The 26,050-nt window shown below is 51.1% G+C and overlaps 2 protein-coding genes and 1 long non-coding RNA gene across 4 annotated transcripts; 1 reads left to right on the top strand and 2 right to left on the bottom strand.

Annotated features, from left to right (window-relative positions):
- Window positions 1-56: 56 nt before the first annotated feature.
- MXD3 (MAX dimerization protein 3) lies at window positions 57-5,594 on the bottom strand. Of its 2 annotated transcripts, none has more exons than XM_059698224.1 (7): window positions 5,464-5,594; window positions 4,587-4,694; window positions 4,207-4,312; window positions 3,538-3,567; window positions 3,289-3,409; window positions 634-817; window positions 57-561 (listed from the first exon to the last, which is right to left on the bottom strand). In XM_059698224.1, the coding sequence occupies exons 2-7, from the start codon at window positions 4,654-4,656 to the stop codon at window positions 449-451; spliced, it is 624 nt and encodes a 207-aa protein (XP_059554207.1). In that variant the 5' UTR covers window positions 4,657-4,694; window positions 5,464-5,594; the 3' UTR covers window positions 57-448. The 2 variants fall into 2 exon arrangements, with proteins under 2 accessions (XP_059554207.1, XP_059554208.1); XM_059698225.1 differs by lacking the exon at window positions 5,464-5,594 and adding an exon at window positions 4,914-5,106.
- On the top strand, window positions 5,551-12,936 carry LOC132235592 (uncharacterized). Its single transcript, XR_009453058.1, has 2 exons — window positions 5,551-5,676; window positions 12,131-12,936. It is a non-coding gene; the product is annotated as an uncharacterized LOC132235592 (long non-coding RNA).
- On the bottom strand, window positions 12,431-22,836 carry LMAN2 (lectin, mannose binding 2). The gene is made up of 8 exons (XM_059698215.1): window positions 22,430-22,836; window positions 22,143-22,261; window positions 17,418-17,535; window positions 16,746-16,825; window positions 16,411-16,572; window positions 16,188-16,302; window positions 14,350-14,469; window positions 12,431-13,119 (listed from the first exon to the last, which is right to left on the bottom strand). The coding sequence occupies exons 1-8, from the start codon at window positions 22,623-22,625 to the stop codon at window positions 12,959-12,961; spliced, it is 1,071 nt and encodes a 356-aa protein (XP_059554198.1). The 5' UTR covers window positions 22,626-22,836; the 3' UTR covers window positions 12,431-12,958.
- Between the last annotated feature and the right edge of the window lie 3,214 nt (window positions 22,837-26,050).

Here is a 26,050-nt window from a genome sequence, read left to right as displayed (position 1 = left end):
CCCATTTTGTGGCTGGAGTTTCCCCATTTTCATTAAGCAAGACCATGGGCAGGAAATGATGAAAGCCTTTTAATGAAAACACTGTACAGTATCTATGGGGCAAAGGCCAGGGGGCCTTGTCTAGGAAGAAATGTAGAGATGGGCCCAAGAGGCTTCCTGTCCCTGTGGGGACAACAGAACCAAGTGCTACAAAAAAGGCCTGGAAGGGTGGCCCAGGCCTAAGCTGCCTGTCGTGCTGGGCTCAGGGGAGGCCAGGCCCTCTCCCCCCGGAGGCACTGCAGCAGCCAGCGGAGGGGCAGGAGGAGCACGGGCTCCCACGCCAAGGTCCTTTTAGTCCATTCCAACAGGAGGTGACTGAGCAGCCCTTGAGGCTTGGGGAGGGCTCCTGCCCGGCTGAATGGAGCAGAGGGTGGTCTGAGGGCAGAGGCACGCTCTGGGGTGGCAAGGGTCATAGCCAGGCGCCGCTGTGTGAGTAGCTGTGCTCCTGGCCCGCACTGAAGCCCCGCAGCAGCTCGGCCTCACCCCCGAACACCACGCTCTCCACGTCCACCTCCAGCTCCTCTGCACAGGGACAGGTCTAGTCAGGAGACCTGGCCCACCGGCCCACCCCACCCTCCGCTTAAGGACACTCACCTTGGTCTGAGTCAGAACGCTCAGAGGAGAGGCCTGAGGAGTCCAGGCTATCTGCCCGCAGCCGCTCCCGTTCACCAGCCCCCACCGGCGCCCGGAGCTGCTCCAGCTGCTGCTGCAGGCTCTGCTGCTTGCTGCGCAGCTGCTCCTTGAGCCTCTGGGCCCGCTGCTCCTGCTCCTCCAGCTTCTGTGGATTCCAGAGGAGCAAAGGGCTGGGGTCAGCTGCCTGGGGCCTGGGCCTCAACCCAGCATAACTCAGCAGCAGGTCATGGCCACATGGTGACTGTTCCAGACAGAGGCTCACTAAACCTAGGCTCCAAAGGGTTACCTCCACATCCTCCAGGGAATCAGGCCTTTCTGTCCCATGTAAATGGCCCGTGAGTTCTGTCTAGCTGGGCAGGGGAGGGAGGGCAACACAATCTCAAAAGAACGTCAGGGTTTAGTCAGGTGGGGCCTAGATAGGAGATGTGGAGTGATGAGTGCTGGTATCAAGCAACAGGGATGGGGTGTGGCAGGGGCTGTGACATGATGGCAAGTGTGAACTCCAGCTGAAGGAGGCAGCCACCTCCAGGTTCCAATCAATCACATGGAAAGAGGCCCAGTGGGTCCGATCTCTCGGTGTCTTTAAGAGAGCGGGAAAGTCAGATTTTTCATGTCAGATGTCCTCTTAAGTGCTGCCAAGTAGCTAAACTTTTAGGAAACTGTAGACTAAACAAAGGCCACCAGTTTGTAACTCCTGGTCAAGACCCTCCTAGGAACCCTAAGGCTTTTTCATCGTTAATTTGCCCCCTTTTCCCCACCACCCCTACCAGAGCTCTGCCAGCCCCAAGTACTAGGAACTCAAAGACCAAGAGTTCTCCCATCAGAGCCCTCGGTGGGCAGGAGCCTGCAGTCAACAAGGAGAGCATGGGGAAGGGACATTGGGACTGGGTGTGGAAGGATGAGTGACAGCTGCTCAGGTGAAGATAGGGGAGGAGAAGCACTCAGGCAGAGGGAGGCCGGGAAGAGCACCAAGAATTCGGCTCTTGGTGGGGAACAGGGAGGGGATGAGACTACAGAAGCAGCCAGTGGCAGCAGTTGAGTGGTGAAGGGCCTTGAGTTCACAGGAAGTAAGGACTAAGACTATCCTGTCAGGAGCCATGAAAGGTTTTCAGCAGAAAAGGCACCTGGACAGATCTATGTGCAGCAAAGAAATCCTAAGGCAAGGCGGAAGCAGAACAGGACGCAGGGAGTACAGGGCGAGGTGATGGGGCTTCAGGAAGGAGCAATCCACAGGTCCTGCCCACCCGCCAATCCGCACTTGAGGGGCATACCATCCCTCCCAAGACCCAGGCCGGGCGAGCCCCACATGAGAAACAGGCTGCTGTTCAGCTAGGGCCAGTGGTCGGCACACATTAGTCAACAGAGCCGAATATCAACAGTACAACAATTGAGATTTCTTTGGAGAGCCAAATTTTTTAAACTTAAACTATATAGGTAGGTACATTGTTATTAACTTAATTAGGGTACTCCTAAGCTGGCCTTTGCTAAAAATGTCCTCAATCTGATTGAGGTACGTTCGCTGAGGTCGACCCCTTCCAACTCTGCCATCCACACTCATCTTGTATACTTGTTTCGTCTATCTCCTTTCGTTCATCCTCTATATGTCCACCCCTCACTTCTTCTAACGCCACTTCTTCAAAATAGACTCGCCCAGGCTGAAAACCGACTTCTGCGCATGGGCCACGAAGTTTCAATCACACTGTACGTGCACACCCACACGTGGTATTTTGTGGAAGAGCCACACTCAAGGGACCAAAGAGCCGTATGAGGCTCGCGACCACTGAGCTAGGGTGTTAACTCAGGCACCATGAGGGGAATGCAGGCACCTCTGGGACAGTGCAGACAGTTCCCACACTGTGATTTATTTACTACATGGCATATCCATCTGTCTGTCACAGCCCAGATACCTAGAATGGCCTAGCAGAGCAGGTGCTCAGTACTTCTTGAAGGAAAGATTGCAAGTCAGGGGACCTGGGCCTGGGTTCTGAATCTGTCCCTCCATTTCTTCCTCTGTCTGAAGAACCGAGAGGGCAAGAAAGGCCTCTTCTATTTCCAAGGCCCCTCCTAATCCCCTCTCTGAGGCTGCCTGGGGCTTTGACTCTGCACACACTACTCATGTCCGCCAGGGGGCAGCAGCAAGAGCCCCAGGAAAATGGTGACTGCCATCCCCAGTCCTTTAGGCTTCCTGGCCTCTGGAGCTACCTCCCAAAGTGGCTTCAGGACAGACTGCCCAGAACAGGAGACCTTGAAGGATGGGGAGAGGAAGAGCGAGGACCAGTCCTCTACAGTCTAAGGGACCCTTACACATGACCCACCACGTTATCTTCAATAGGCATGCCTCCCCATACAGAGGAGGAAAGGAAGTCCAGAGAGGTTAAGTGCCTGGCCCAGAGCCTCACAGTTGAAATAGAAGTAGTAATAGCTGTAACAACAGTGAACATTTATTGGGCAAATGAAGCTTAACATCATTTGCCCAATAAATCCTGAGTTATTTTTTGCTTTTCTTCCCATTTAACAAAATTAAGCACAATGGGCCCCTCTCCCCGAGCCCTTCCCGGCTTCACCTCTCCACATGTCCTGGTAACCTGGCTCCTGGGTGCAGAGGTGGCTCCCTACCTGGATGTGCATCCTGGCCCGGCGCAGAAGGCTCAGTGTGGTGTATCGGGCACAGTCAGCCCCCAGGGGCATCTCCAGGCACTGCTTCAGCTGCTCCAGGCACTGCTTCAGCTGGGCCCTCCTGCAGGGGAAGGGGTCTGAAGGGCAGTGCCGGCCCAGCCTTGCTGGCTTGAGGGCTGACAGGGGAGGGAAGGCCAGAGGAAGACAGTCCCTGAGGCCCAATGCTGTCAGGGCATGGCTGGGACTCACCTGCGCTTCTCCAGCTCGTTGTGCACAGACCTGCCAATGCCAGAGAGGATGGGGTGAGGGGCCATCAGTTGCTGCCCACACCCTCAGTCCCAGGTTCCCAGAGGCTTGGAATCCACTGCAGATCTCTGCCCCAATCTAGCACAGTATGGCCACCTTGTGCTGGCCTCGGGCACCTGAGTTGCCAGGTGGAGGCAGAGACTCATGGGGAGCTGGTAGGGGGTGGGGCTGGGGGGCAAATGCTGAAAGAGGCCTGCCAGGTAGCTGTGGAGTGCAAACAGAGGTGACAGTTGAGCTGAGCCAGAAACACAGGTTACCGAAAGCAGGGAGTGGAGAAAGACACTCAAATTGGAGGAAACAGCTTGTGTAAAGGGTGGAGATGAAGAGAGAAAAGGAGGAAGCCTGTGGGGGAAAGTGAGTGATGTGATAGGTGGAGTATAGGAGTGTGAGTGGAAGCCGGACCCAGAACTGCCTTGTTCACATCAGGGGAGCTCAAGAAATAGTCTTTGAATGAATAGAGGGGTGTGTTTGGTGGAAGGGGAGGGGTTTGAATGTCTCCAGAATAGGTACCTGGCCCAGAAGGCGCAAGCAACAAGGAGGAAGTGGGCTGAGGAGGGGCCCGAGGAGGGACAGCGCCCATCCCCCCTCCCCGTCGCCCCTCGCCCTCCTCACCGCCCACTGTCCAACGCGCCAAGAGCTTGGGGGGATCCCTTCCTCTTTCTGTGGACGGGGCCTGGACTTCGGTGCGGGAACAGGGACGCGTATCCGTGCTCAGCCTCTGCCAGAGAGAGCCCGCGTCGGCGTCAGGCTGGAGCTGGTCCCAGCGGGCGCCCCTGGCATGGCACGGTCAGCGAAGGCTTTGGGCGCCAGGACCATATCCCCAACACCCGCCAGCCCGACCGACCGAGGACTCCTCTCCATTTTAAGATGGGGGTGCCCCGGGACTACTGCATTAAAGCCAGGTATGCATCCTCCAAGTTGGGAGCCAAGTCTAACCCAGGCCCGTGTCAGCAAGGTCGCCGCCTGGGGTCCAACCAAGGGTTCCGCCTCACCTCTCTCGCGGCGTTCCAGGAACTCGGCCGCCTGCAGCAGGACCTGGATGTTGCTGGCCACGGATTCCATGTCGGCGACAGCTGGCGGCGGGCGGGCCTGAGTGCGAACTGGAGGAGCGGCAGCACTTTTGTTACAATGTAACTGACACGGTGCAACAAACACAGGCGCCCAGCCCCGCCCCCGGACGCCCCGCCCGCCGGACGGCCCCGCTTTTGGCCCCGCCCCTCTGGAACCGGCCCACCCACCCCCACCGCGAGCTGCCCGCCCCCTCGGACTCCCGCGGTATCGATAGGGGCGCCCGCTCCAGGCTCGGCCCTGGGGCAAACCCTCAGGCCGGGAGGTGATGTCTCCCGCCCGCTCTGCTCAGCGACCCCGCACTAGCTATTTGGCGTCCCTGGGCCTCAGTTCCCAACACGTGCTGGTGGCGAGGGCCCGGCATAGAGAACGCGGCTCTAGGAGCCTGTCGTCTCCGGAGGCCCCCAGCCCAGCAGCTGCACGTGGGCGCCGCCGAGACACGGCGAGTGCCTTCGCCCATTGGTGGGTCGTCTCGGGCGGCTCGCTGTCATCACCTTCGGGGCGGGGCCTGGGAGCCTCCGAGACGCTATTGGCTGCGTGCTACCCCGCCCTCTCTCGCCGCTGGTCCACACATTCGGGCGGGAAAAGGAGCTGGTTTCAAATTTGAAAACCCAGGCGGTGGGGGCGGGGCTAAGCGGGGAGCGGGGCCGCAGTGCGCAGGCGCCATGAAGGGAGCAGGGATCCTGCTCTGCGCTCCGGGGTCTGCGCCTGGTCCGCCAGCCTTCTGCCTCCTGGGGCCCCGCTGGGCTTCAGATTCCTGTTGTGACGAATGGGAGTCGTCTCCCAGCTTGTCCTGCTCACCTACAGGGGAGCTTCTGCCTCTACAAACCGTCAGTAGGGTGCCCGCTTCCAGGCGAACAGCCTGCTAGAGCCCTGAGTCCTGGAGCCGTCTCTCCGGGCACCGCTGCTTCTCAGCTCCATGACTCGGCGAGTGACCTCCCTCCTGTCGGCTTGGGAAGCCCTGCACCCGCGCGGTTGAAGGCACAGAGCCCACGCCTCTGCCGTGCCCAGGAGGTAGGAGCTGCTTATTTCTACCGCAGGGCCACCAGGTGGCGGCTTCTTCCTCTTCCGGAGCCCCGGTGACCCTGACCAGCAGGTGTGGCCGCACCTGCGGGCACAGGGACACTCTGTGGGTGGAGGCAGGAAGATGAAAGCAGGTGTTTGGGGTGTGGCATTTCTGCCAGGTGGGGGGCTGAGTCTGTGAACCGGCAATAGAGAAGGGGGGGAGGGACAAAGAGGAATCAGATTCTTAATAAAGACATAGAGCTGGGTAAACATCGCACATGGAAGTCAGTCCTCAGTTCCTTGGAGTTTCTCTGAGTCACTCCCAGAGAAATCACTTGACAGGCTCAGCCAGGAACTGAGCCATTCGCCCATCCCTTCACTCACCAAAAATTTGCTGAGCAATTACTGGACCCCAGGAACTGCTGGGGGCCAGAGAATAGAATCATTGGCCAAACCAGACAGGGTTCCTGCCTTTGCAGAGCTCACAGGCGAGGGGGAGAGAGATGGACATAGTAGAGTTACAGTTTTGACAGGTCCTCATGGGAAAAGACACAGTGAGAGGGCATATCTTCAGGAGCATTTGACCTAAACAGGGAAGTCAGAGAAGGTTTTTCTAGGGAAAGGAGGAATAGGTGTTATCTATGTATAGGGAGGATGTAGAAGAATTCCAGACAGAGGAACAGCAGGTGCAAAGGCCCTGAGGCTGAAAGGAGGCTGACTGAAAGGCAGCCACTGTGGCTAGCTAGCACAGAGAGAGCAAGGAACAGGTGCAGGCCGATGCTGGAAGGGTGGGCAGGGCTCAGAACAGGCTGATGTTCCCCAGGTCCCTACCCGCACTTAGTTATGTCTGAAAAAAGGAGTCACAAGGCTTGTAAGTGAATTTCCAATTTTATTTCACTGAAGTCTGCACCCACATAGCGCAGGCACAAACCCACTGGTCAAACATCGGGAACACAGATGGCCTGGTGCGGGGGTGGGATGAAGGGAGGGGTTCTGAAGGAGTGAGTCCCTGGCAGAGGAAGGGAGTGAGGCTCACTTCCACAGCTGGAGGTGCTCCCACGGGAGGTGTGGAAGTGAGACGGGCTGCATGGGGCTGGAGTGACCACCCTGAGGAGTCTGGGCTTCCTCCTAGGGGCCATGGGTAGGGTTCAAACTAGGGAACAATATGGAGGCTAAGAAGAGCCTGGCCTCAGGCCTCCCATGAATATAGCTCAGGGCCACAAGCCAGGGGGACAGGAAGTCATACCTCCCAGGGAGCAGGACAGGTGGGGAAGATGGAGCCCCTGCCCCAAGCCCTTAGATGCCCTTCTAGGCCCCTCTGAGAAAATGCTAGTGCTGGTACCTTCTGGGTACAGGACTGAGCAAAGGACCTCTGGTTCTCCTACCCCCTTAGCACTGACTTAGAATCTGTCCCAGGCCCACAGGTCCGACAGGGTCCAGCCTGGATAGTGCAGCCCTGTGGCCGCCCTGCCAGCTCCCTAGCCCGTGGCCTTGCCTGTCCACAGTAACTGTGGCTATGCTGCCTGCACGTCAGTACAGGTTCTGTTGGAACTAGTGTCCTCTGGGCGCTAAGGAACAAAGCCTACATCTGTGCCCTGAGGGGAGGGAGAAGGGGACCCACACCCTGCTGCTTTGCCCTAGTCAGGACCCCCTGAAGAGGGCAGCTTACAGGAGCCTCAGCTCCAGGCTCACCATCCTCTCCAAGGAGATGGGGTCCTGCTGTCCCCCCAAAAGCCTTTCACCACTTCCCTGCGGGTGAGAGTAGTGGTGGAAGGGGAGGGCAGAAATGGGCAATATTGGATCTGGAGCCTGGCTCAAACCCTGGACCCCTACCCAGCCCCTTCCCTGGGCTCCCTGCCCCAGTTTCTCCCACTTCACTCAATCCTCCTCCCTTCCCAGATAGTAGCATTCCTTAGTCGCGGAGCTGGCCAGGCCATGCCCTTGGCGAAAGCCCCACTGACTCCCTGGCTCTCAGGACAAAGTTCTGGGAAGTTAAGCTGCGCCCCTCCTCCTGCTGTGTCAGCTAACATACAGTGCCCTTGCCCATCTACCTGCTTCCGCCAGCTCAGCTTAAATGTCACTTCCTCCAGGAAGTGTCCAGGCTTCCCTCCACAAGACATCTTCTGGAAAACCGCAGTGTTCCCCTGTCCCTCGGGGTCAGCCTCTTCCACCTGACTCGGACCGAAGTGACAGAGGAAACCAGTGCTGAGAAAGGAGAGGGGGGCCTGGCTGGGCCTGGGTCTCCGTGCCCACAGAAGGCTGTTGGTGTAGCATTCAGCAGACCCCCAACTTGGAAGCCACTGCGGGAATGCCATCCCAGGCTATCTGGGCAGCGCAGCACAATGATTAACACTAGAAAGACTGAAACTTAGTATATACCTATATTGCCCAAAAGCAGTCAAAATGACTGCATTGTGAAAGAATAATATCGGAGCACTCTTCACTTTTGTTCCTTAGCTTTTCCAATAACGCACTTCTTTTTGACATTTCTTTCATGAATTTAGGGCGCAAAAGACAAAATAAACAACTTATTAGAACAAGTATCACTGCATAAAGATTCGAATAACAAGTACTAGTTTAGCTTATTGAGTAACTGCAACTTATCAAGTATCGACAATTTATCATGTACTTGTATGTTATCATGTGACGGTAATCGAAAAAAAATGAAAACTGATATTTCAATACAGAGCCGAACTGGTCATATAAGAAGTTTACTCAATTCAATAATAAGAGTCATTTGATTATTTAAAATTTCCCAAGCAGTCAAAATGACTGCTTTTGGGCAATATAGGTATAACACATATATATATACTGGAAATGAAGGAGGGGGGAGGTAACTGCAATTATTAATAAACGCATTTGTACGTTGTACAAAAAGTCACAAAATTCTAAGATATTGTGTCCTTATATACATAATTGTTTTTCTAATTGAAATTAAAAAGCAGTCAAAATGACTTCCTTGGGCAATCTAGTGTTAACGTGGTCAAGGGGCCAGGAAGTCCCGCACTTGAAACTGCAGGTGACTAGACCATGAGGCCTGGCTAGTCCAAGTCTCAGAAGTGACTGACAGTTACCTTGGGGATGGAGGTAGGGGGCACCAGGAAGAGGCCTCTGTAAGAGCTGTAATATGTCCACTTATTGATCCCTGATGTCTGTAGTTTCTCTTCTCTCTTCTTGCTAAATCTTACTAAGAGTTTATCAACTTTATTAATCTTTTCAAAGAACCAGTTTTGGATTTTATTTGCTCCTCTGTTCCTAGCTTCTTAAGATGGAAAGGTAGATAACCCATTTTTTTCCCTTCTTTCTGCACATTGCTTTAACTGCATCCCACAAACTTCCAAGTGTTGTAGTTTTGTTTGTTTTCTTTTTCTTTCTTTTTTTAATTCTCACCTGTGGATATTTGTCCATTGATTTTTAGGGAGAGTGGAAGAGAGAGGGAAAGAGAGAGAGAAATATAGATGTGAGAGAAACACATCGATTGGTTGCCTCCTGCAGGAGCCCTGACCAAGGTACATGCCCTTGACCAGAATCAAACCTGGAACTCTTTGGTCCACAAGCTGACGCTCTATCCACTGAGCCAAACCAGCTAGGGCTTAATACAGTCTTTTGATTAGTGTTCTTGTGGTATGTTTTTCCCATCTTTTTGCTTTTAACCTATTAGTGTCTTAATATACAGCATGTTTTTTTCTTGCAAACAGCACATTGTTGTTTTTTTCTCCCCCATGATCTGATAAATTGCCTTTGGATTGTGTTTAATAAAATTATTTTGATATGGTTGAGTTTAAGGTCTATCAGCTTGATTTTTATTTTGCATTCGTTCTATCTGTCCTTTTCCTTTTTTTCCTTCTTTTCTGACTTCTTTTGGATTGAGTTTTTATTAGCATTCCATTCTATATCCACAACAGGGTTCTTATCTGCACTTCTTTTAAGTGGTTACTTTATTTTTTATTTTTAAAAAATATTTTTTTATTGATTTCAGAGAGGAAGGGAGAGGGGAAGAGAGACAGGAACATCAATGCTGAGAGAGAATAATTGAACGGCTCCTACTGTAGATCCACAACTGGGGATCGAGCCCAGAACCTGGGCATGTGCCCTGACCGGGCATCAAACCATGACCTCCTAGTTCATAGGTCATGCTCAACCATTGAGCCACCAGGCCGGGCTGCCTTCTAGTTTTTGTTTTTTTAATCATTATTGTTGAAAGTATTACATATGTTCCCTTTTTTCCCCCATTGACTCCCTCCAGCCCACCCCTGCCCTGCACCCCAGGACTTCACCACCCTATTATGTGTGTCCATGGATATGCATATATGCATGCAAAGTCTTTGGTTGATTACCTCCCACTCACCCATCCTCATCCTCCCCCGCTTTCCCTCAGATTCCACACTCTGTTCCATGCTTCCATGTCTCTGGATCCACTTAGTTCATCAGTTTATTTTGTTATAGATTCCACATATGAGATCCTGTGATACTTGCCTTTTTCTGACTGACTTATTTCACTTAGCATGATATTCTCCAGGTCCCTCCATAGTGTAAATGTGCTACAGCTTTTTTAATCTACTTGTTTGTTGATGGACGCTTGGGCTGTTTCCAGATCTTAGCTATTATAAATTGTGCTGCTATGAACATAGGGGTGCATACATTCATTCTGATTGGTGTTTCCGGTTTCTTAGGATATATTCCTAGAAGTGGGATCACTGGGTCAAATGGCAGCTCCATATTTAATTTTTTTTGAGAAAATCCATACTGTTTTCCCTAATGGCTGCACCAGTCTGCACTCCCACTAGCAATGTACTAGGGTTCCTTTTTCTCCACATCCTCACCAGCACTTGTCATTTGTTGATTTATTGATGGTAGCCATTCTGACAGGTGTGAAGTGATACTTCATTGTCATTTTAATTTGCATCTCTCTGATGATCAGTGACTTTGAGCATTTTTTCATGTCTCGTGGCCATCTGTATGTCCACTTTGGAGAAGTGTCTATTTAGGTCCTTTGCCCATTGTTTAATTGGATTGTCTTCCTTTTAAGTTGTAGGAGTTCCATATATATTTTTGGATCTTACCCTTTATCAGATGTTATCATTGCCAAATATGTTCTCCCATACAGTGGACTCCTTTCTCATTTTGTTGGTTTCTTTTGCTATGCAGATTTGTATTTAGATGTAGTCCCGTTTGTTCATTTTCTGTTTCCTTGCCCTAGATGTATCTGTAAACATTGCTATGTGTATGGTGTTTGTGGTCTAGTTTCATTTTTTTGCATGTACCTGTCCAATTATTCCAACACCACTTATTGAAGAAACTGTCTTGACTTCATTGTATGCTCTTGCCTCCTTTGTCAAATATTGAGTATAATGGCTTAGGTAGATTTCTGAGTTTTCTGTTCTATTCCATTTATCTATATGCCTGTTCTTGTGCCAGTACCAGGCTGTTTTGATTAGAGTGGCTTTGTAGTATAGCTTGATATTTGGTACTGTGATCCCTCCAACTTTTTCTTTCTCAAGATTGCTGCAGTTATTCAGGTTCTTTTTTGGTTTCATATAAATTTTTGGACTACTTGTTCTATATCTGTGAAATATATTGTTGGTATTTTAATAGGGGTTGCATTGAATCTATAGATTGCTTTGGGTAGTATGAACATTTTAAAGATGTTAATTCTACCAATCCATGAACACGGTATATTCTTCCACTTGTTTATATCTTCTTTTTTCCAACATTCTGTAGTTTTCTGAGCACAAGTCTTTAACCTCTTGGTTAAGTGTATTCCTAAGTGTCTTAATTTTTTTCTTGCAATGGCAAATGGGATTGTTTCTTTAGTGTATTTTCTGAAAATTCATTATTGGTGTATAAAAATGCCATTGATTTCTGGGTGTTAATTTTGCATCCTGCTACATTGCCAAATTCACCTATTAAACCTAGTAGTGTTTTAGTGGAGTCTTTAGTGTTTTCTATGTACAATATCATGTCATCTACCAATGAGTTTTATATCCTCCTTTCCAGTTTGGATGCCTTTTTTCTTCTTGTCTAATCGCTGTGGCTAGGACTTCCAGAACTATGTTGAATAAGTTCTTACTCTTCATCTACTCCTATATTATTATTTTTTATAATGAGAATCTAATTGACAGTGTTAATTACAAAAAGCCTGGTTGCAGCAGTTTTAGGGTTACTTTTGCTTTTAAAATGGAGACTCAAATGTTATTGAACTGAGTGCGAAGACACTGAAGATGGCTCTGGACCAGACGAGGACACACTGCTCCAAGGGGGGGCGGGGGCGGGATGGTCAGGAGGGGAGGACTGCACAGCAGCAGGCCACAGCCTGGGTGGAGAACCATGAAAGCTGCCAAATGGCAGCGCTTCTTGTCAGCTGCTGGCTTCCTTCCACTCCCTGTGCCATCTGTCCCTCGAGACACCCCAAAGGGAATACCACTACCGACCCCAGCCTGTCCCTGCACCCAATCTCTTCTAGATCATCCTGGAGCCCCCTGGAGTTTCCCTAGGCTGTCACAGCTTCTGCATGGTACCTCAAATTCTCCCGCCAGACCCTTTCACCGAGAGGCCAGAGCAAATGAGAGGTGGCACAGGAACACAGAGCACCTGTCCCAATGACTCCATGCTGTGTGACACTGGGCCAGCTTTGCTTGACCCAAGGCTGTGTCTCCCTGGAACAGGGAGCACAGCACCTGCCCGCGGGGATGAGGCTGAGAGCTGGTAAGCCTGGCCATCTGGAAGGTGTTTCAAGAAAACAAAAAGCCCTTCAGGGCAGTCACACAGGGTGGTTATTTCACTTTATTTAGCACACGTCGGTCTCACGCTGGGCCCCACCAAACTGCTCCCCTAAGCCTTACTCGAGGGTCTGCCTTGGGAGGCTCAGAGGTGAACATGAAGGCCCAGGTTCCACAATCACCTCCTCTTCTGCCACACATGCAGCGCAGCACAGAAATCACTGCTCGTGTCCTCAGGCACCACCCGTGTGGTCGGGGAGGGTCTCCAATGTTCAAGGCCACCTACTGGGGCCCCAGCTCAGCTCCAGCCACAGGCCCACTGCTCTTGAGATGCTGGCAATGGGCAAGGGCCTCTGTCCATGGCTGTGGGAACACCAAACCCTTACTCCCCAGCCCTACAGCCTGTCCCTGCTGGGCAAGAAGCAATATGTATGAAAATACTTTAATTATTTCTTTTAAACTGTTAAGAAATAAGGTCATCTTGTTTTTCTTTTACAATCCCAGTAAAAAAAAAAAGTTCACATTAGTGCAGGGGGCCAACACCAGGCCCTCCCCAGCCGAGCACTGGCCACTCAGTAGAAACGCTTGTTGCGCTCCTGCCGCTTCTGAAACACCACGGCCCCCACTACGGCACACACGATGATGCCCAGGAGCGCACACAGCAGCAACAGGAACACCCGCCACCCCGTCAGGGGCCCGCTGCGGAAGTTCCCCGTCGGGTCATCCACGTTGTCTGAGGGAAGAGAAAGCGGGAGTTGACGTGAGTGATAAAGCAGCTGACAACAGGACAGAGCAGGGCAGTGGCCCTGGTGGGGTCCCATCCCCATCCCCAGGTGGAAGCTGCGGCTGCACACAGCTGTGCAGTGAGGGGCAACCCTGAGGATCCCAGAGACCAAGGCCTGGGGTGCCTTTCAGCTGATGGACATTGGATTCCTGGGCTTCCCGGGAGCCCAGTCTGCCCGGGGAGACCTAGAATCTGCTTTCACAAGCCCACCCCCACCCCAGTGCAGTGGTCTGAGGTCCCCATTTGCAGAAACACACCCTGGCCAAACACTGCCCTGACTCACACCTGGATGCATTTGGTGGCTCCTAGGGGGTCCCAGGCCTCCACCCTGTCCTTCTGTTCTGGCCACATCACTCCCCTGCCCGCTAACCCGTCAATGATGAGTGCCAGGTCTGTAATTCCAACTCAGGGATACAGCTCTCCTCGCAGACAGGCCTGAAGTACCAACCATGAGCCCACCAACACCCTCCCTTCCCAAAAGACCTGACCCAGTAAGCCTGCTGTCCCGCCACCAGCCCCTTTCTACCCCTGCGCAGTGACAATAATGGCTTTCGACTGAACCAGGAGCTCCCAAGCAGAGTCACTTCCAGGAGGCGGCTCAGCCTCAGGGCTCCCGGGGCTTCCAAGCCCTTCCTGCCCCCTTCTTCGCTTTAGTCACTAGACTGCGCGGAGGCCCACAGGCATGACTTCGGGGTGCTTGGGGTGGATTTCTTCACACACAGGGGCCTCAATTCTCCAACCAAAACCCTCACTCTGTGAGGACAAAGTCATGGCTAAATAGTGCCACAGCAAGAGCCCGGGCTTTGGGGTTTTGCCAAAACTCAAGTTCAGATCCTGCCTTTATCCGCTTGTCCCTGAGGAAAACTGAAGGACCAGTTCCCTTGCCTAGTGGCAGGACCCGCTTTCCAGGCCATTCACTGAGGTCATGCACGTGCACGATCAGTGCCCTGCCCATCACCTACACCGGCAACCTGGCCCCCTGGGGGCTTTACCTGCCATTATCCCACAGACCCCAGGTGCCCACACACTGCTCATTAGCATGGCTTGCTAATCCAAGAGCCCAGGCCACACCACGGCCAGACCCGGCAAAGGCAGAGGGACCACAGGCAGGCACCAACGCTGGCCCTGGCCCAGCCCCAGTCCTGCACAGGCCCAGACTGGGAGGGACCGCAAACATACCTTTAGGCGACTTGAGGAAATTGACGCTGGGCTCGATTTTGGTCCAGTCAATGTTCTCCTCCTCGGGGGTGTGCTCTACCATCAGCTGGAACAGCTTCATGGAGATGATATCGTGATTATCTGCAGGGCCGAGTGTTAGCTTGTAAGAGGCCTGAGGCCATGGTCCATGCGTCTCGCTGCCACGTAAAGTGGCCACATTCCCCAGGGAGAACCCTGCTCCTGCCTGGCTGAGGGCTCGGCCCTGATACATGGTCAGCACCTGAGGAGACTTGGGAATGGCCCAGTCCAGACTGGAAAAACCTCTGCTCGACAGTAACTGATCGCCCCATTTCTGAGATTAGGAGGTTGAGGCTCAGAGCCAATGTAAGGGTCCCAGCTGTCAGCTTTGCTAACATAATGGAAAAGGCCTGGAAAGGGAAGAGCCTAAAGAGCAAGGACCTGGTGGCCAGGTGGGCAGAGCCAAGCAGCACTGGTATGTGCAGCCCCCGAAGGCCCAGGGACACACACTGACTGAAGTCAGACTACAGTTCCCATCTGAGCTCTGCCACCTCCTGGGTGTAAACCTGGGGAAATTCCTTCAACATTCATATTCCAAATGGTCTCCACTGTGTGAAAAGGGAGAGACCACTAGCTACCTAAGCTACATCACGTGACTTTACAGAGAGAGTGCAGGCATCTGGGGGGTGTGTGTGTGTACAATTTCAAACAAGGGAATCAGGGAAGGCCCACGGAGGAAGTGACATCCGATCAAGACTTGAAGATGAGAGTGAGACACAACCACAAAGGCCCGAGGCAGGAGGGCACTAGTGTGAAGAGCTGGAGGCAATGTGAATGGGGACAATGTAAGTGGGGAGTTGGGAGCAAAGAATCAGAGGTGATGGCACTAAGGCCTGGCAGGCCACTGCTGGGACGAATGGTAGCTTGACTCTGAGGGAGCAGAGCCACTGCAGAACTCTGAGCAGAGCAGCAGTGACACCTCATGTGAACTTTAATGGGATCACCCTGGCTGCAGAGCTGGGAGTGACTGTTGGGGCTGGCATGGAAGGAGAGGACCACTTGGGGGCTCCTGCAGTTGTCTGAGTGAGGCAGGATGGTGGCCTGGGCCCTCCAGGTAAAGGAGGAGTAAGAGGTGGTCTGCTGCATTGCAAAGACAAAGCTGGCAGGACTTGCCCATGGATGACAGGTGGCATGTAAGAGGAAAGGAAAGTCTAGAATGACAATAAGGTTTTTAGCCCGAGCAACTAGGACAGAGGTGTCATTTATGTCTTGGTCTTCAGTCCTAGCCGGTATGGCTCAGTGAATAGTGCGTCAGCCTGCGGACTGAAGGGTCCTGGGTTCGATTCCGGTCAAGGGCATATGCCCAGGTTGTGGGCTCAGTCCCCAACAGAGGACGTGCAGGAGGCATCCGATCAATGATTCTCTCTCATCATTGATGTTTCTATCTCCTTCTCCCTCTCCCTTCCTCTCTGAAATCAATAAAATAAAAATATATTTTTTAAAAAAAAGATATGGTCTTCTTGTTGTGGGCATGTAAAGACAGACACCTATTGGGCATCCAGGTGGAGCTGTTGAGAGGGTTGTTGATAACACTGTGCTGCAGATGGAAATCTGGGGTCTATAGTGTCCAGATTCAAATCCTAAAGAGAGAGGAGATCACCAAGGACTGCTCACAGACTGAGCCCTGTGTGTGCCAAAACTGACAGACAATGCAAAGAGGAAGAAGACACCAGGCGAGTGTGGAACCAATGCAGGAAGGAAAGTGACCAGCTGTGTCACAAGCTCCCAACAGACCAGGGAAGGTCAAAACTAAGACTTAACGCCCTGTTCCGCCCACTCACCAGACAGGTCACCAGTGCCAGCAGAGGCTCCAAAGTAGTAGCCGGTGGGGAGGCGCACTCCCGTGATGTCAATGCAATTCTTCCACTCGTTCTTGTCCTCCAAGTCAGTCATCACCTGCAGCCAATCAGCAGGTAAAGCATGCCCCAGGCTCAGACTGCCCATCTACCCCTGCAGAGCCAGCACAGGCAGAGGACAACCCCACCTCCACCACCTCCTGCTCACCGTCAGACGGCCCCGGGAGTAGCGTACAGCCAGAAAGGTGTCATGATCACGGTTGCGGAAGTCAGCCGTGCAGCCTGCCAGCTCGGTCCAGCGGCCATCCTTACTATGGTCGTAGGACAGGGAGCCATTGTTCACCATCACCGAGATGTACGGGAACACACGCTGAGACCAAGACACCGGTTACTCTATGGCCAGCCCAGCTTTTGGAAGTGGCAGGGGCACCCACCACCCCAATCCCTGGAGGCTCCTTTGTGCTGGGACCAGGGAGAAGTCCCAGCCCTCAGCCAACTGCCCAGCCTTCCTGTCCTGCTCTATGGGAGAGAGCAGGGGCCTACCTCTGTGGCCTCATCATTGGGATACGTGTCCAGGAAGATGGCTAAACCGTGGAAGTTGTCTTTGCTTCCAAACACAGGCCCTGGAATGAGAAAGAGATGCTCTAGTCATGGAGAAAATTGGGGTTGTACTCTGGGTAGCCTAAAGGACACAGTAGTGCCAGTGGGGGCAAGAGATGGCAATCTGTTGGTCTTTCACCCAAGAAAGAGAAGAGACCTCTAAAGAAAACACCTGGAGTTGGTCTCAGGGGTGTGACAGAGAGGACTGAACTGTGAGGGGACAGCACCTGGCGATGTGCTCTGCCCTATCAAGTGACAGGACGGTGCCCAGCCTGTGAAAAGCAAGTGGCTGCCAGGAAGCCCTGTCCTCTAATCCAGGGGTCAGCAACTTTCTGTCCAGGTCCAGAGAGGAAAGATTTTGGGCTTTGTGGGCCACATACAGTCTTAGTCGGTCGTCCTTGCTTTTGCTTTTTAAAACATAACCCTTTAAGATGGTAAAAAAAATTCTTAGCTGGTGTAGACCACCAGGCCACCATGGGGTACAGCAGCACCCAGCCCCTCCTCTTCTCAAAGGTCCCAGGCTTCCTCAAAGAAGAGCAGCAGCACCCTATCAGCAGAGTGCAGAGTGGAGAATCCTTGGCACAGATGCTCCCACATACTTGAGCGCCGCCCTACCTGACACGAGGCGGTCCCGAGTGTACCACAAGGCAATGCCGTCTCCATGGAGATTCTTCTTCCCAGCACCGTGGACTTTGAAGTGGACATGCATCTCCCAGTCTTTGAGGAAGCAAGGCTGGAGGGAGAGTAGAGAGGGTTGCTCTGAGTGCTCTGGGCCTTCCTGCCAGTTGGAGGTGACCTGGCACAGACCCTGCCCCACTGAGACTAGGCACTCCTTTATCAAAAGCACCCCTGACCCTCCAGCTTTCTCAGCAGGAAGAAAGGGGGCTACTGGGCCTCCCAGGTAAGGAGAGGGAGGTCCAGACCCTACTAGCCCAGCACCAGTCTTCTCCACTTTGATTCACTTTCCTCAAAACCAGCCAAACCCGTCAGCCCTGTTTTCTCTCCATCTCCGCTGCTCTTGCCCTGGGATCTTGTGAAAGGATCTATTTGAGAGACATAGTTTACAAAACAGAAAACATATTCAGAGACAAAATAACTTGCCCACAACAGTAAGTGGACAGTCTTGAATCACATCCAGGTCTGTCTGATGCAGAAACTGCGCTCTGTCATCTATACCTCCCATGGCCTTCAGGTCTTCAACACAAACTGCACCGGGTCCTTTCCAGCCTCCCATGCCCACCATCTTCCCTTCTAATCCACCTTCCAAACTGAGGGGCTCAAATCCACGTCTGGCTGACTCCAAACCTCAAGCTCTTGGCCAGCATACCTCCTGACCTCTACAGCCCCAGTCTGACCCCAGTGTGGTGGCAGCGACAGGACTGGAGTCTGGAAGGGTCATGCCCTGGAGCCTCTGGGCTACCATGATCTGAGGGAAGGTAGATGCTCCCTGGCATCCAGGAATACCAGGTGCAGAGCTGGGCACTGCTGCAGCAAGGGAAACAGCCTGCCTTACACACCAGGAAGTTACTCATGAAAACTACAGTGTGACACAGACTTTGACAAGAATCTACTTAAGGGAAGTCTGCAGATGATTACGCGAGCAAGTGATTAAACAAAGCCCCATCAGACAGGCAAATGAAAACAAGATATTGCTGACGCATCAGATTGGCAACTATTAAAAAGATTATTATTACCCCTGTGGATGAGGATGGAAAGAAACACACACTCAACCAGCAGGACTGTGAATGTTCCCTCCCGTCTTCTTGGGGCAGTTTGGCTCTTGCAGTCTTTTAACAGGATGAGGCAGAGCCGTGGCACTTACATTTAAAGATATCAAAGATACCACTGCAAAACAATACCAATGTTATGTTCTCATTTTTGAAAAAAAAAGGAATTAGTATATGTGTAGAGAAAGAAAAAAATGAAAGGAATATGAACCAACAATAGCAATAGGTGACTCTGGGAGGGGAACTACAGAGAATGCTTACTTTCTATGTTTGAATTTTGTATAATGAATATATTGCCTATGTAATCAGAAAAAACAAAAACTCAAATAAAAAAGACCTTTACGTCCCATCATGGGCGAACTGTTGTGCATTCATGAGTTCATCAGACTCAGTATCCTGGCTCTAGGCACCAAAACCCCAGGAGATGGGGCCCAGCCCCCGCCTCTGAGGACACAGAGCTAGCAGGTACCACAGTAATGTGCAATCAGCCTTCCCTGTTCTTGACAGTTCACCGGCTCTGGGAAAACCTGCACGTTCCAGAGGAACAAATGAGTGGTGATGAGAACTAACTCTCAAGGACAGACGGACAAGGAATCTGAGTCCACACCTGCTGAGGGAGGGGACGTTCTGGTGAACTAACCTTGCTTTGGGTTGGGACCACGTAGACGGTAAGCCAAAAATAAGAGTGAACCAGAAAGGCCCTCCCAGGAACGATAACGCAGCTGAGTCCTCTCAATCCCTGAAATTAGACTAAAAAGACTCAGCTAGTCCTCAGATTTTTCAAACAAAAAAATCTTACAAATACAGTATCTGGTACACAATAAAAAATACCAGGCACATGAAAAGACAAGATATGAACAAAAAACCAGAAGGAGGAAAAAAGGGAAGGAGGAGGGTAGGAGGCTGACAGGAATTCCAGATATTGGCCTTTAAAATAATAGTTTCCTATGTTCAGGGAGATACAAGACAAGACTGAGAATTTTGGTAGATAACAAAATTTTTTTTAAATCATACAATAAAAAATTCCAGAACAGCCCAACCAGCATAGCTCAGTAGCTTGAGTGTCGACCTATGAATCAGGAAGCCACAGTTCAGTTCCCAGGCACATCCCCAGGTTGCAGGCTCAATCCCCAGGAAGGAGCGTGCAGGACCAATGATACTCTCTCATCACTGATGTTTCTATCTCTCTCCCTCTCATTTCTCTAAGATCAATAAAAAAATATTTTTTTAAAATTCCAAAACAAAAAACACAGTAACTGAAATTAACAATGTAATGAATAATAGGTTTTACTAGATTTATAACAGATGATGAGAGAATAGTAAATTTCAGTCCAGTCAGATAAAAATATCCAGAATAAAGCAGAGAGAATAAAAACATGGCAGATACAAAACACTAGGTAAGAGGCAGAGGAAAGAGTGAGAAAGTATAACTGGAGTTTCAGAATGATTAGCAAAAGAATAAAGAAAAATTTAAAGAGATGGCTAAGCACTTACTAACACTGACTCTGACATTGTGCCACAAATCTTAAATCTTACAACCAGAGATAAAAAAAAAAAAATCAATAAAAGCATTTTTTTAAAAAAGAAGGAATAGATATCAAGTGGCAATATTTCCATTCCACTGAATACATTTAAGAGTACTTAATGGTTTTAAAATGGCATTATTTAAAATATGCTGGAAAGTAGATCTTTGCAAATATTTAAACCTATGTCAACTTTTTAAAAAAAAATTTTTAATTGATTTCAGAAAGGAAGAGGGAGAGAGATAGAAACATTAATGATGAGAATCATTGGTCGGTTGCCTCCTGCACACCGCCTACTGGGGATCCAGACCAAAACCTGGGCATGTGCTCTGACCAGGAATTGAACTGTGACCTCTTGGTTCATAAGTGGGTGCTCAACCATTGAGCCACACTGGCCAGGCCCTATGTCAACTTTTTAAAAGTGAAGGGGGTTATATACTTTCAGACAGTACATCAGCAAAAATAGCATCAAGACCATGCTGCAGCCTCCACACAAGACCCCCTCCAGATGGCCCTGACCAGTCCCTCAGGCTACCCGAGTCCTGTGCTCCAGCCACCAGGCACGTGGAGTTCTAGTCACCACTGGGCGACTCCTTCATCCGGGCCAGCGCACCCCAACACCCCAACAGGCACTGTGTCTTATCTCTGCTCAGAAGACAGCTGGTACTTAGTAGTGTTTGCTAATTTGCTGCCCCTCCCAAATGGAGTAAGTAAATGGGGACAAAAGAGAAAAGTCTGGAAAGCATCTCTCCAGCTCAGTAAAGGAAGAGTTGGCTCTTGGTAAACACTCGGCAGAAAATTCTAAGAGTTCCAAGCAGTTTCTTTCAGAAACTATAGGAAACATTCCAGTCCTTTGGGAATATCTGTAGCGCCAAACAGCAGGAGCTGAATGGGAAGGTGGGGAAAGGAAGACAAAATTCGATGAAGGCAAGTGCAGAATCCTGTCAGCCCAATGACATTGCCACACCACTGACAACCGCAACCACCAACCTACCTACAATCACAATTAAGTTGCTTGTGACGGAACCCAATTTCCAACAGTTCCAGCACTATTTGTACCTTAAACACACACACACACACACACACACACACACACAAAACCTTAATGTTATACTGAACTAATTTCTATAGAAAACATAAGGCTACATTAACATTTTTAAAAATCATTTGACAGAACGTGACTCAGGGGAGTTATTGAAATACTGAGTGGATGGCACTCAGCTGAGACCTCACAGATGAGATTAGCAAGCAGGCATGCGAGCCCGGAGGCTGCGTCCCAGACAGAGGGAACAACAAGTGCCAAGGTCCTGAGGCAAGAAGCAACCCAAGAGGCTACAACAAAATTAACAAAGCAAATTACTGGCAATGCCAGGCACCGGGGGCCAGAATGTGTACACTAATGCCTGTTTATCCCTTCTCAGGAGACCCCAGGCTCTGAGGATTAGACTGAAAGCTGAGGAAAGTAACCCAGATGCTCCTAGCAGTAAGGAGAGGAGAAGCTGGGGGAACAGCCAGAGGAGGCCACATGAAGGCAGTGCGGACGCCCAGAACTCAATGGGGATGTCAACCAGGGAGAAAACAAGGACAATGACCGACACCTTCGGCAGAGGAAGGGCTGGGGTCAGACAGGCTGAGGCAGGAGCACAGCCTGAGCTGTGACCCAGCCCAAATAGTGGGACAGATGGAAGGAACGGGGTCTTTACTGGGTGTTTTGCTGTGTGTTCTGCACTGACTTTAACATGCCTTATTGCATTTAATTCTCAAATTAAATAGGAGGGTTCAATTCGGACAACACGACAAGCTCCACTTAACTGAGTCTTAGCTTCTTGTTCAGTAAAATGGAAATAACATCACATACTTCACATGGGCTTTAAAGGAATGAAGTGAGCAGGGTGTAAAGCGTCAAGCACAGTTCCTGACAACACAGTAACTTCAACAGCCATTACAGATTATTACTGCCGGGGGTGACTAGAGTGAGGAAGGGGCGGAGGAGGGAGGGGCAAGCTTCAAACCAAACAGGTGGGAGCTGCAGCAGAGCTGGGAGTAGTGGCTTCCTTAAGGCTCCGCGCGGCCTCCGGGGAACCACTCACCTGGTGGTTCCAGATGGAGCCCTCCTTGCTGCGCTCATCAGGAGTCAGACGCACGTACTGGCTCGTGAGTATTGTGCTGCCTTGGAAGTCCCAGAGGGGCATGGAGCTGGAACCGACACCTGTGGGCAGTGATGGGCACACAGGCGCGTAAAAGGCCATACCAGGACGGGCCTTGCCAGAGGCAGGAAATCCACAGACCTGCCCTGCTCGGAAGACAGGGCCACCCCTTTCCCAACCCCGTGCAGCCTCGCCCTCACCCTACACTCATTTCCCGCGTCAGGCCTCACCTTGGTAGGGCTTGATAAGCGAATGCTCCCGCTTGAGGTGTTCACTGTTGCCGTCAGTTATATCCGCAGCCACCGGCCCCAGCAACAGAAGAAGAAGTAGAGGTGTCATGGGGCCAGGGCCGGGGCCGGGAAGCCCAGGCCTCCCCGGGCACCGCCGGCCCCAGCCCCAGCGCCAAATGCAACCTTCCGCCGCCATTCTCCGTTCCTCTCCGCCACTTCCGTTCGAGGACTTCCGCCTTCCGGGTGTCTCATTGAATAGCTTCCGGCCGGAAACCTTCCAACTTAGTGTCACCAGGAGTTAAATGCAAAGCCTTGCAGGCGAGGGGACGGCGACCTTATTTGCTGAGCAGCCCCCATCCTGATCAAGTGCAGTTCCGCAGCCTTGGCCCCTCCGACGTACCTGTCGCCCAGCCTCGGCTACGGGTTCTTACGAGCCACAACCAATCATGGAACAGCACGTTAGGCTTGTGAGCAAATGGGGAGCAGAGGAATGGTTTAGTCGGGGGCAGAACCAGGGTCGTCCTCGAAGCGCGGCATGCTGGAACTTGTAGTTTTGGTGGGCCACTCGCGCGGGCTGGACAAACGAAGAATACAACGCCCCAAGCCTCTGGCCACTGACCGCGTCTCTGGAGTAATATTTCCCATTCCGGGGGTAAAGGATCTCTAATTTGAAGGCAGAGGCCTAAATTCCAACTGCCGTGCCGCCTCGGACTCCCTGAGTGACCTCGGATGAGCCTTAGCTGGCTCTGGCTTCACCTGCTCCAGCTTCACGCCTTTGAAGACTTAGAATTCCCAGTGACTTGAAGACATCCACTACTCCCAGTTCCTCAGGCCCATTGGGTTTAACAGGATGGCAGACCTGTACCCTGCCCCGAGACCCCAGTGATGGCTGGGACGCATACAGATCCAAGTGGTCCTAGTGCCTGCCGGCTGCAGCAAGAAGTGTCCATGAGCCCCAGCTGCTTTGGCTAGGTTAATAGAGAGCTTCAGCCTGCGGACTAAAGGGTCCCGGGTTTGATTCCCGGGTCAAGGGCACATGCCTGGGTTGCAGGTTCAAACCCCAGTAGGGGACGTGCAGGAGGCAGCCAATCAATGATTCCCTCTCATCATTGATGTTTCTATTGCTCTTTCCCTTCCCCTCTGAAATCAATTATATCCTATATAAAAAAGCGTAGTATGCAAATTGTCCTCTCCACCACCAGGTAGTTCAACTGGAGTTGGACCAGGGGGCCCGCGGGGGAAGGGAGGGAGGCCAGGGCAGGCGAGATGGCAGGAGTCCCTGGGAGGCAGTGGTGGCAGCGGTAGACCCTACCAGTGCACGAATTTCATGCACTGGGCCTCTAGTGTTTTTAATAGTGTCCATGAAAGGTGCAGGAAAGATGGCAGTGGACCAAAGTTCGAAAACTGGTGGCCCATAGCCAAATAGAACTCTGTTTTGCCTGCTAATGCTATTTCAATAAATGATTTGCCCTAGCTGGTTTGGCTCAGTGGATAGAAAGTTGGCCTATGGACTGAAGGGTCCCAGGTTTGATTCTGGTCAAGGGCACATGCCTGGGTTGCAGGCTCAATCCTTAGCAGGGGGTGTGCAGGAGGCAGCTGATCGAACAGTGATTCTCTCTCATCATTGATGTTTCTATCTCTCTCCCCTCTCCCTCCCTCTCTGAGATCAATAAAAATATATTTTAAAAAACAAAATACAGCCCTGACCAGTTTGGCTCAGTGGATAGAGCATGGGCCTGCGGACTGAAGGGTCCCAGGTTCGATTCCGGTCAAGGGCATGTACCTTGGTTGCAGGCACATCCCTAGTAGGGGGTGTGCAGGAAGCAGCTGATCGATGTTTCTCTCTCATCGATGTTTCTAACTCTCTATCCCTCTCCCTTCCTCTCTGTAAAAAAATCAATAAAATATAAAAAATTACTTGATTTAACTACTGATATATTTAAATGAGGAGTCTTAAATTCACATTAGAAATCCAAATTTCCAGTTTCTTAGGAAAAATTGGGAGATCCAACCAAGTAAAGCCCATGGACTGCCCCCTATAAATGCCGTCCTCTTCTAAGCTAGTCTTCAGGCTGGCCACTCATTTACCCCACCTGTCTGGTCCCTCTCCAGTGGTTCTCAACCTTCCTAGTGCCGCGACCCTTTAATACAGTTCCTCATGTTGTGGTGACCCCCAACCATAAAATTAATTTCGTTGCTACTTCATAACTGTAATTTTGCTACTGTTAGGAATCGTAATGTAAATATCTGATATGCAGGGTGTATTTTCAGGGGTCGCGACCCACAGGTTGATAACCACTGCCTAGACATTTGAACCAACGACCCCTGTTATAGATCACAACATGGGACCTTGGTTGGTTGCTCCTTTATTTTATTTTAAGAAGCTTCCCTTTTGAATGAATGAATGAACTTATTCAGGATTAAGTGATGAGACATCTTTTCTGGCTCATGTATTTTTAATGAGTCAGACATGTACAACAAGGGTCCTCTGCCTCTCCTCTCCCAAGGGCGATACCCTTCCAGAGATTTACTTATATCCATACAAACAAGGACATGTACATTCCACTAGACTTCCATGAGGGCCGGGATTTTTGTTAGCTACTGTCACTACTGAATCCCCAGCATCTAGAACAGTACTTAGCATATAGGAGGTGATCAGAGGAAAGGCATCTTTAACAGCAGGGACAGGAAATGCAAAGTCAGGGAGGGTCCCCTGAACGTATAAGGGATGCAAGCAGTTTGGAATGGCTGGAGAGTGGTGGGCAAGAGTTTGATTGAGGCTTTTAACTCTCAGCTAAGGAACATGACCTCTTTCCAGAAGGAAATGGGGTGGCTTTAAGCATGGGAGTGGCCAATGTGGGTTGCTCTCGCTGTGGTGAAGAGACTGGAGCCAGGTAACAAGTTGGGAGATTGAATGGGAGGTCATTAGGACCAGATGCGGGAGGGCAAGGCCTGGGCCAGGGAAGTCTCCACAGGAAAGGGGATCAGAAGTCCCACAGGAAGACTAAACATCAGTAACTGATCCCCTTTGGGAAGCCAGAGAGAGAGAAGTTGAGAATAGTATTCTGTGGAATGGAAGTGCCACACACCCATGGCGTGGAGAAAAGTAGATAAGGGCTCAGGGATGGGAAATCCCAGGGTTGCCGGGGTCCCTGAGGGGGATATGTGGTCAGAGTTAAAACTGGCATCCATGGTGAAGAGGGAGGGGAGGGAGCGGTGTCTCTCAGGAGCAGGAGAGGATGACCTTAGGAAGGGGTCCCGGGCAGAGCCTGTGATTGGGTCTTTGGGGGAAGGAAGATGAACTGTTGGCACTTGGGCTGATGGTGGCCTAGGTCCAACTCCTGGCACCCCAAGCACAAATATTCACAGCTTAGCATATCTCTAACTTGACGTGAAACCTTGGGCAACTCACGTCTCTCAGAGTCTAGTTCCATGATCTATATGATGGGAATAATGAGAACCACTCACAAAGAAGTTGTGAGGATCAAATGAGGTCAGGATGGGAGAAAACCCTGTAAATTGTAAAGCCCCCTCTGAAACCAGGCCCAGATCCATGGCACAGCAGACAGGCAGGCAGTCTCCACTCACATCACACACTCCACACCCCCTCAGAAGCACATT

Source organism: Myotis daubentonii, chromosome 5 (genome assembly GCF_963259705.1).
Source record: "Myotis daubentonii chromosome 5, mMyoDau2.1, whole genome shotgun sequence".
Classification (NCBI taxonomy): Eukaryota; Metazoa; Chordata; class Mammalia; order Chiroptera; family Vespertilionidae; genus Myotis; species Myotis daubentonii.
The sequence above is the reverse complement of the archived record's forward strand: the minus strand, read 5'-3'. Positions and strand labels throughout refer to the sequence as shown.

Excerpts from the sequence above, each read along its gene's own strand:
- MXD3 (XM_059698224.1), bottom strand. The coding sequence starts at position 4,656 with ATGGAATCCGTGGCCAGCAACATCCAGGTCCTGCTGCAGGCGGCCGAG. Across the intron at positions 3,568-4,206 it reads GGCGCGTTGGACAGTGGGCG|GTCTGTGCACAACGAGCTGG; the intron begins GTGAGGAGGGCG and ends TGGCATTGGCAG. Across the intron at positions 3,410-3,537 it reads AACGAGCTGGAGAAGCGCAG|GAGGGCCCAGCTGAAGCAGT; the intron begins GTGAGTCCCAGC and ends CTTCCCCTGCAG.
- LMAN2 (XM_059698215.1), bottom strand. The coding sequence starts at position 22,625 with ATGGCGGCGGAAGGTTGCATTTGGCGCTGGGGCTGGGGCCGGCGGTGC. Across the intron at positions 17,536-22,142 it reads GCTCCATCTGGAACCACCAG|CCTTGCTTCCTCAAAGACTG; the intron begins GTGAGTGGTTCC and ends CTCTCCCTCCAG. Across the intron at positions 16,826-17,417 it reads TCGGGACCGCCTCGTGTCAG|GGCCTGTGTTTGGAAGCAAA; the intron begins GTAGGGCGGCGC and ends TTCTCATTCCAG.